At 37.3% G+C, this 9,514-nt stretch overlaps 1 protein-coding gene across 1 annotated transcript; it reads right to left on the bottom strand.

Moving 5' to 3' along the window:
- Nucleotides 1–656: 656 nt before the first annotated feature.
- LOC117913338 (WAT1-related protein At1g68170-like) lies at nucleotides 657–8,019 on the bottom strand. The gene is made up of 7 exons (XM_034828277.1): nucleotides 7,840–8,019; nucleotides 7,445–7,507; nucleotides 2,165–2,281; nucleotides 1,803–2,046; nucleotides 1,519–1,674; nucleotides 988–1,139; nucleotides 657–903 (listed from the first exon to the last, which is right to left on the bottom strand). Exons 1-7 carry the CDS (start codon nucleotides 8,010–8,012, stop codon nucleotides 657–659), a joined length of 1,152 nt encoding a protein of 383 aa, XP_034684168.1. The 5' UTR covers nucleotides 8,013–8,019.
- Nucleotides 8,020–9,514: the final 1,495 nt, after the last annotated feature.

Raw genomic sequence — 9,514 nt, 5'->3', positions numbered from 1 at the left:
CAGCAGCTGTACACCACCAGAATTCGTAAGATTTTCTTATGATAGATTTTGTGGATGAGCATCTCTAAAAGAGTCCAACCAAGAATGTGAGGGTTCTAATATGAACTCTATTTTTCAACCAAGAGGATTGTTATTCACCATAAGATATGTTGTGAGGAATTAGAGTAAATATTTTTAATGGATTTACCTATAAATAAATATAGGGGAAGATATTCCAAATAGCCCATTTTGAAAACTTTTATATTTTTGGGGTGTTTTGTGGACATGGACAGCAATTATGTTGAAGAACAATCAGGTGGGCCGTTGGTTTAATTAGGAGTAGATTAGTTGTAGTCAGAAAATAATGGAGATTACTTTCTTAGGTATGGTAACGTCTATAATCTTAATAAATGAATTTGTTTTTGGTAAACAAGTAAATTTTACTGGAATATGTCCAGGAAAGGGGAGGTGTTTAGATGGGATATCGAAGAATACTATGACATATTTGCTTTTAAAAAAAAAAATTACCGGAAAATATTACAATTTAGGCAAAGGAAATACGGGCGTGTACACTGTTTTTAAGATATTTGGTTGCGTAGAAATGAATTTCGTATATACATACAAGAATTTCTTGAAAATTTCTTCCAAATAAAAGATATCAGTATGATATATTGTTGCTATTCATGCACAACTGCAGCAGGAGAAACCGCTCCAGATCCTTGGTCAGCAGCTTGGATGGGACAAATAGTACTAGTTGCGGTCGGTTTACCCTCAGTACTAGATGAGGTTTCGATGACAATGCCTCTCAATTCTGGCTCCGTAGAGCTTTTTGCTCCATCTACTTGGGCGCTCTGCTTCATCTCCTTGCCTTTTCCCCACAAAACACCATACAAGCCCACTATGATCAACACTACTGCTATTATGCTGTTCCATAAATGAATAATGAATTAATATGAGAATAAATGAAACCTTTTTAAGTTGAAGTAGAAGAGTAGTTTTGATCCAAACCTTCCCAAGTATAGGTGCTCGTCGAGTAAGAGAGACCCCAGTATTGCAACAGTTACAAGTATTAAGGGATAGAAAGAAGATACAAACAATGGCCCCCTCAGCCTTGCAGCCCAGCTCATTATTGCAACCATCAATCCAGTGGCCCACACTCCCTGCAACACAGCAAAACTTTGTTATAACTCAACACCATTTATTGATTGAAACTGAATATGATTTTTAATATTGAATGTCTTTCATATGTTAATTAGCAGTTATGCTTTCCAACTAAGACATGTTTTATTGAATGTCGAACTTCATATGGTAGCATCCTTTTTGGAGAAAATTTTGAAAAAGTCAACCTAATTTATAAAATCAAGATGTGTGTTGTTCAATTTGTGCACAATTTTGAAATAATGCAATATATACTTTATAAAAAATAAGAATATGGTTAAAATAATATTTATGACATTTTATTAATAAAACCATTCCAAACAAATCTTAAATATTCCCCAAATTCAATGAATTATACACAAATTTCAAGAAATATCTTACCGTGTAAACAACAGTGAGAAGTCTTATGTCCCAACCAAGTTTCCATGCTGACCATTTCTTCTCAGCACACATGGCATATACAACTGACTGAATCGCTGCAGAGACACAAGTAAGAGCAGTTCCAGAGTAGCTTGGATACACCATACTAATCTTGGCCTGTCCATATAAAAGAGGAAATAGGAAAACACAAAAGCAATTATGAGATTAGTGAAAGGTGTATACTTAATTAATTTCTGTATCTGAACAGAAAATAAATAAATAAATAAATAAAAAAGCAAAATCACCTGGATTATCAACCAAACTGCAAAGCACATACAAGCAACAACAGCTAAGATTGAGCCCAAGACTTGATCATTAGATGATTGCTGTGAGGTTGCTGCACCATGATGCAGCAAGTTGATGTTAGTTGACCACAAATTGAGCTCTACTCCTTTGTAAAATGTGAGAACCAGTGCACCACTTATGCTTAATAGAGTGCCCAACACCTTAGCCTTTCCAGCAACCGTGCCAATTGCTAATCTTTCCATCCTATGAGATAAGATGGCTAGGATTTAGGATTTATTTTTAATTAAACTGGAACTTTAACATATATTGAAACCATGTTAATTTGATAGGATTAAAATTTTGGTAAGAAAAGGAGGATTACCTCAAGACAATTGCCAGGACAAATGCCATGGCTGGAATAATGTTAGTCATTGCTGCTGCAGAAGTTGCGGACGTTAGAGTCAAGCTCTCAGCATATAAGTTTTGACCTAATGACCCCCTGAAATCAAACTTTAGGTTAGAAGTTGTTCTTATGTGTTACAAATACTGTTATTGTAACTACATGAAGGGCAAACAAAATACTGAATGGAAGAAAACAAAATTTGTAGTAACTAAGTTGTTGGGCTTTGTGGAGCTTAGTTTTGTTTGATCCGATTTGACGACCCGACCCGAATAATATTGCATGGCTTTTTAATGGGAGATTTATTGAGGTCTGTTGGGCCCGTTTAGCCCATTGTGGAACCACCTTTTGTAATTAGGGTTTTTTAGTGTGGTGGGATTGCCGTGTTATATATATAGAGAGAATATTGTAGCCGCTAAGTTGTACTCTGTATTCTTTCCTGATAATAGTGATATCCCTGCAACTCCGTAGATGTAGGCAAATTGCTGAACCACGTAAATACTGTCTTGTGCGTGTGATTGTTTTTCTTTGGCGTGTGTTTTCTCTTTTTTTTTTTTGTTTCTCACGGGTTGGGAATTCGGTTTAATTTCCTACAACTGATATCAGAGCCTAGGGTTAGGTTTGAGTGGGAGCAATGGCAAAGGAAGCAGGAAAGACGTCTGGAATAGAAAATTTTGATGGCACAGACTTTGCGTATTGGAGGATGCAGATTGAAGATTATCTCTATGGGAGGAAATTGCATCTGCCTCTTTTGGGGACAAAACCTGAGAGTATGAAGGCTGAGGAATGGGCGCTTCTTGACAGACAGGTTCTAGGAGTTATTAGGTTAACTCTATCTAAGTCTGTTGCACATAATGTTGTAAAGGAGAAGACCACAACAGATTTGATGAAGGCTTTGTCCGGTATGTATGAAAAGTTGTCCGCAAACAATAAGGTGCATCTGATGAAGAAATTGTTCAATTTGAAGATGGCAGAGAATGCATCAGTAGTACAACATCTGAATGAATTTAATACAATCACAAATCAATTGTCGTCTGTAGAAATTGATTTTGATGATGAGATTCGTGCTCTGATCGTCTTGGCTTCTTTGCTAAACAGTTGGGAGGCAATGAGGATGACAGTAAGCAATTCTACGGGAAAGGAAAAGCTCAAGTACAATGATATACGAGATTTAATTCTGGCTGAGGAGATTCGCCGAAGAGATGTAGGTGAAACCTCAGGATCTGGTTCTGCCCTAAACCTTGAGACAAGAGGCAAAGGTAATGACAGAAATTCAAATCGGGGTAGATCAAATTCCAAAAATTCTAATTGAAATAGAAACAAAACTAGATCAGGCCAACAAGTACAATGCTGGAATTGTGGGAAAACAGGTCACTTTAAAAGGCAATGCAAAAGCCCTAAGAAGAAGAATGGAGATGATTCTGCTAATGCTGTAACAAAAGAGGTACAGGATGCATTACTTCTTGCAGTAGACAGTCCACTTGATGATTGGGTTTTGGATCCAGGAGCTTCGTTTCATACCACTCCACACCGAGAAATCATACAGAATTATGTTGCAGGTGATTTTGGTAAGGTGTATTTGGCTGATGGTTCAGCCTTGGATGTTGTGGGTCTGGGAGACGTCCAGATATCGTTGCCCAATGGGTCTGTTTGGTTATTGGAGAAGGTTCGACATATTCCTGACCTGAGGAGGAATCTGATTTCTGTTGGACAACTTGATGATGAAGGACATGCAATACTATTTGTTGGTGGTACTTGGAAGGTTACAAAGGGAGCTAGGGTATTGTCTCGTGGAAAGAAGACTGGTACTCTATATATGACCTCATGTCCAAGAGACATAATTGCAGTTGCTGATGCAATGACTGATACAAGCCTATGACACCGCAAACTTGGTCACATGAGTGAGAAAGGGATGAAGATGTTGTTGTCAAAAGGAAAACTACCAGAATTGAAGTCCATTGATTTTGACATGTGTAAAAGGTGCATCTTAGGAAAGCAAAAAAAGGTGAGCTTCTTGAAAATTGGCAGGACACCGAAGGCTGAAAAATTGGAACTAGTACACACTGATTTGTGAGGGCCTTCTCCGGTTGCATCCCTAGGAGGTTCAAGGTACTACATCACTTTTATTGATGACTTAAGTAGAAAGGTATGGGTTTATTTTCTGAAAAATAAATTTGATGTATTTGAAACTTTTAAGAAGTGGAAGGCCATGGTTGAGACAGAAACAGGTTTGAAAATAACATGTTTAAGGTCAAATAATGGAGGAGAGTACATAGATGGAGGGTTTAGTGAGTATTGTGCTACACAGGGAAGTAGGATGGAGAAGACCATTCCTGGGACACCACAGTAGAATGGTGTGGCTGAGCGCATGAACAGAACTGTCAATGAGCGTGCTAGAAGTATGAGGTTGCATGCTGGACTACCAAAAACATTTTGGGCTGATGCTGTTAGCATTGCAGCTTACCTGATAAACCGAGAACCATCAGTTCCCATGGAGTTCAGACTTCCTGAGGAGGTTTGGAGCGGTAAAGAGGTGAAGTTTTCACATTTAAAAGTTTTTGGTTGTGTTTCTTATGTTCATATTGATTCTGATGCTCGTAGTAAACTTGATGCAAAGTCAAAAATATGTTTTTTCATTGGCTATGGTGATGAGAAATTTGGTTATAGGTTTTGGGATGAACAAAACAGGAAAATCATCAGAAGTAGATATGTGATATTTAATGAACAGGTTATGTACAAGGACAGGTCAATTATAGTGTCAGATGTTATAGAGATAGATTAAAAGAAATCTGAGTTTGTCAACTTAGATGAATTGACTGAAAGTACTGTCCAAAAAGGGGGTGAAGAAGATAAGGAGAATGTAAATTCACAGGTAGATTTGAGTACACCTGTAGCTGAAGTTCGTAGATCTTCTAGGAACATTAGACCTCCGCAGCGTTATTCACCTGTTTTAAATTATCTCCTATTGACTGATGGTGGTGAGCCAGAGTGTTATGATGAAGCCTTGCAAGATGAGAATTCAAGCAAGTGAGAGTTAGCCATGAAAGATGAGATGGATTCCCTGTTGGGGAATCAGACATTGGAACTGACTGAATTGTCAGTAGGAAAGAAGGTTTTGCACAACAAGTGGGTATACAGAATAAAGAATGAGCATAATGGTAGCAAACGTTATAAGGCCAAATTAGTTGTTAAAGGGTTCCAGTAGAAGGAGGGCATTGACTACACAGAGATATTTTCTCCAGTTGTGAAGATGTCAACAATTAGACTTGTACTTGGAATGGTGGCTGCAGAAAACTTATATCTTGAGCAGTTAGATGTGAAGACATCATTCCTTCATGGTGACTTGGAGGAAGACCTTTACATGATTCAGCCAGAAGGGTTCATTGTTCAGGAATAAGAGAATCTAGTTTGCAAACTGAGAAAGAGCTTGTATGGCCTTAAACAAGCTCCTAGACAGTGGTACAAGAAGTTTGACAATTTTATGCATAGAATTGGGTTCAAGAGATGTGAAGCTGATCACTGTTGCTATGTTAAGTCCTTTGACAATTCTTACATCATATTACTGTTGTATGTGGATGATATGCTTATTGCAGGGTCTGACATTGAGAAGATTAATAATCTGAAGAAGCAATTGTCCAAAGAGTTTGCAATGAAGGATTTGAGAGCTGCAAAGCAAATCCTTGGTATGAGAATCATTAGAGACAAGGCTAATGGTACATTCAAGCTTTCATAGTCAGAGTATGTGAAGAAAGTTCTTAGCAGGTTCAACATGAATGAAGCTAAACCAGTGAGCACACCCTTGGGTAGTCATTTCAAACTAACCAAAGAACAATCACCAAAGACAGAAGAAGAAAGGGACCATATGAGCAAGGTGCCCTATGCCTCAGCTATTGGCAGCTTGATGTATGCTATGGTGTGTACAAGGCCAGACATTGCACATGCAGTGGGAGTTGTGATCAGATTCATGAGTAGGCCTGGAAAGCAGCATTAGAGGCAGTCAAGTGGATTTTAAGATATCTGAAGGGTTCATTAGATACATGTCTTTGCTTCACAGGTGCAAGTTTGAAACTGCAGGATTATGTAGATGTTGATTTTGCTGGTGATATTGATAGTAGAAAGAGTACTACTGGGTTTGTTTTTACTCTAGGTGGTACAGCTATATCATGGACTTCAAATCTATAGAAGATTGTTACTTTGTCTACTACAGAAACTGAGTATGTTGCAGCAACTGAAGCTGGAAAGGAGATGATTTGGCTACATGGTTTTTTAGATGAATTGGGTAAGAAGCAGGAAATGGGCATTCTACACAGTGACAGTCAGAGTGCAATTTTTCTTGCCAAAAATTCGGCTTTTCATTCAAAGTTGAAACATATACAAACAAAATACCGTTTTATCCGTTATCTTGTTGAGGATAAACTAGTAATACATGAGAAGATTTGTGGATCTAAGAACCCTGCAGACATGTTGACTAAGGGTGTCACTATTGAGAAGTTGAAGTTGTGCGCAGTTTCAATTGGTTTTCTAGCTTGAGGACAGGAGGATGAGTTGTAGGGATGAGAGATTGTTTCTTGGAGGATAGCGGTTTGATGTTGGTGATTGGACTAGTCTCCAAGTGGGAGATTTGTTGGGCTTTGTGGAGCCTAGTTTTGTTTGATCCGATTTGACGACCCGACCCGAATAATATTGCATGGCTTTTTAATGGGAGATTTATTGAGGCCTGTTGGGCCCGTTTAGCCCATTGTAGAACCACCTTTTGTAATTAGGGTTTTTTAGTGTGGTGGAATTGCCGTGTTATATATATAGAGAGAATATTGTAGCCGCTAAGTTGTACTCTGTATTCTTCCCTGATAATACTGATATCCCTGCAACTCCGTGGATGTAGGCAAATTGCCGAACCATATAAATATTGTCTTTTGCGTGTGATTGTTTTTCTTTGGCGTGTGTTTTCTCTAATTTTTTTTGTTTCTCATGGGTTGGGAATTCGGTTTAATTCCCTACATAAGCTAGATTCTCAACAGTGCATGTCTTGCAGAAAATGACATCTTTTAGTCATAGATCCTTTCAACTGTTTATATGACAACTACCATGGCATCACCCTATCTAAGCGTTGGCAAAATTGAGAATACTATTCATCATGTGTATGAAAGAGTTCATTGAGAAAGTACAGATTCATTACAGGAAAACTCACCTATAAACCATTTTTGGCCAAAATTGAACACCTTTGATATAAAATACAATAATAAAATATTTTTTGAAACTTACCCAAATAAACCACATAAGGAACCTTGCAAGAAGATCATCCATGTCATTTTTTGCCTACTCTTCCTGTTTACCATACATGAGGCAAATATTAGTAAATGCTCTTTGTGCAATTGAGAAAGAGAAACAGAGATAAAACCATGATAATTTATTTCTTATTTGTGACAAATGTCAGTAAATAAAGCATCACCATAGACTCCCATTTTTAAAAATGAAATTTAAGATAGCAGATATAATAATTTTTCTTTAGCCCAGTTGTGATACAGGCCACACAAGGGACAAGTTCACCCCATACAAAAAGGAAAGAGAGAAAGCAAGAAAGAGAAGGGAGAGAGAAGAAACACTGAAATTAAGTAAACTCAAGCTACAAAACAAAACTGAGAAATAATGAAAGTTACCGATCAAATATCAAAGCAAGTGGAACCATAAAAGCTGCAGCGAATATATATCTGTAGGCGATTAAAACCTTCATGCTCATGCCGTCATTCTTAGCCAATTTGTACATAATATTAATTCCTCCCAGTGACACTTGAACCACCACCATTGCCAGGGCTGGCTTCAGCCCTGTCATGACATTCCAAAACTTCCCACTAGCCATGTAATATACCAACTGAAAAGCTGTTTATAGCTCAAGCCGATGACTATATATGAAGCAAATGAAGCTGTTGGGGAGGCTGTTTGGATACTCTCTGGTTCAAACCATATGAGTATTTATAGACAAAAAGGGATTTCTGAGAGAGGCGCCCTCATAATAGTGGAGCTGCCGGCTGTTGGAATCATGTCAGATAGAGCAATCCACAATCCACACTTAGATCATGCTTTCCAAAGTAATGTGTGGGGGTCCTTTTGCTGACGTCCTTGCAGGCGTATTGCGGTCTATCGTAGGCAAAACTCTTAAAAGGACAAACTCTTAAGAAGGCAGTTTGGCTGGCGAAAAGTTTCCTCCAAGTCCGAGCCCAAATCATGTCTACAAGACTACAACCACCATGTATGGTCTTGGATTGCCAATTCGATTACGGGAACCTCATACACGCAAGTGGAGAAAAGTCATGGGCATGTTGCTTTGGTCATGGTGAGTTCACTAATTTTAAAGATGGTGGGAGGCGGCCATGTCTAATATGGCATACAATTTTATCTCTGTGCTTTAGGACAACCAAGTATACTTATTATTTACACATCAAATCTATTTACGCCTGTATAACTTAATCTTATTTATTTATGTGCTCATTTATATTCAAAGTTCCCGATTTAGACTTGGATAGATATCACTTCAATATCTTTGCATTTTCCTCTCATGTAAATGAACATGATTTTTAACCATGACTTTTGTTGTTTTTTCAAAAAATTTAAAATAATTTATATATATACATTTGATATCGTAACAGTGATATTTAAAATATTATTGTTTTCATAATACCCCGGTTGTACAAACTGAGCTACCATTGAAGACTAGAATGAATTGCATGAAATTTTGGGTGTGCTAAAATAAAGTAGAATTTAGGAAAAAAATTCTAACTTATTTGACTTTGAGATTCTGCAAGGATTTTTAGATTTGGGGAATAATGGATATAAAATAAAAGAGTGAACGATATCTGGTTGTCCTTTTCGAGTGAAACAAATAATAATGGTATCCTATACCATTTTCTTGTTTGATTAATCAAATGTTACCTTATTTGAGGAGAGTATCATTTTCTATATATAGAAAATGCTTTGTTAATTTTTACACAAGAGAATAATGGAATATAGTTTGCATCATTTTCTATATATAGAAAATGCTTTGTTAATTTTTACACAAGAGAATAATGGAATATAGTTTGCATCATCTACCATATATTGAATTTGAATCAAGGAACAATGGTTGCGTGAGAATAATAGAATAAAGATGAATATAACTACCTTGCATTAGAGTCCACATCCTTGATAGTCAGCTGTAAAATATTGTTGTTCTCTAATTGAAATCTTGAATTTCTCAAAATATTCATATATCTTTCATATGGGCTAAGAGTTAGCTTTCAAAGATCAGTGTACGAGGGGCCATAAAAGCCAAGGCCATACTGGCCATCACTTGTAGCC

The sequence above is a fragment of the Vitis riparia genome, chromosome 4 (assembly GCF_004353265.1).
Source record: "Vitis riparia cultivar Riparia Gloire de Montpellier isolate 1030 chromosome 4, EGFV_Vit.rip_1.0, whole genome shotgun sequence".
Lineage (NCBI taxonomy): Eukaryota > Viridiplantae > Streptophyta > Magnoliopsida > Vitales > Vitaceae > Vitis > Vitis riparia.
The sequence above is the reverse complement of the archived record's forward strand: the minus strand, read 5'-3'. Positions and strand labels throughout refer to the sequence as shown.

Coding starts and splice junctions, on each gene's coding strand:
- LOC117913338 (XM_034828277.1), bottom strand. CDS start 8,012: ATGACAGGGCTGAAGCCAGCCCTGGCAATGGTGGTGGTTCAAGTGTCA. Junction 1,140..1,518: donor TTCTCACTGTTGTTTACACG/GTAAGATATTTC, acceptor GCTGTGTTGCAG/GGAGTGTGGGCCACTGGATT. Junction 904..987: donor GAGCACCTATACTTGGGAAG/GTTTGGATCAAA, acceptor TTTATGGAACAG/CATAATAGCAGTAGTGTTGA.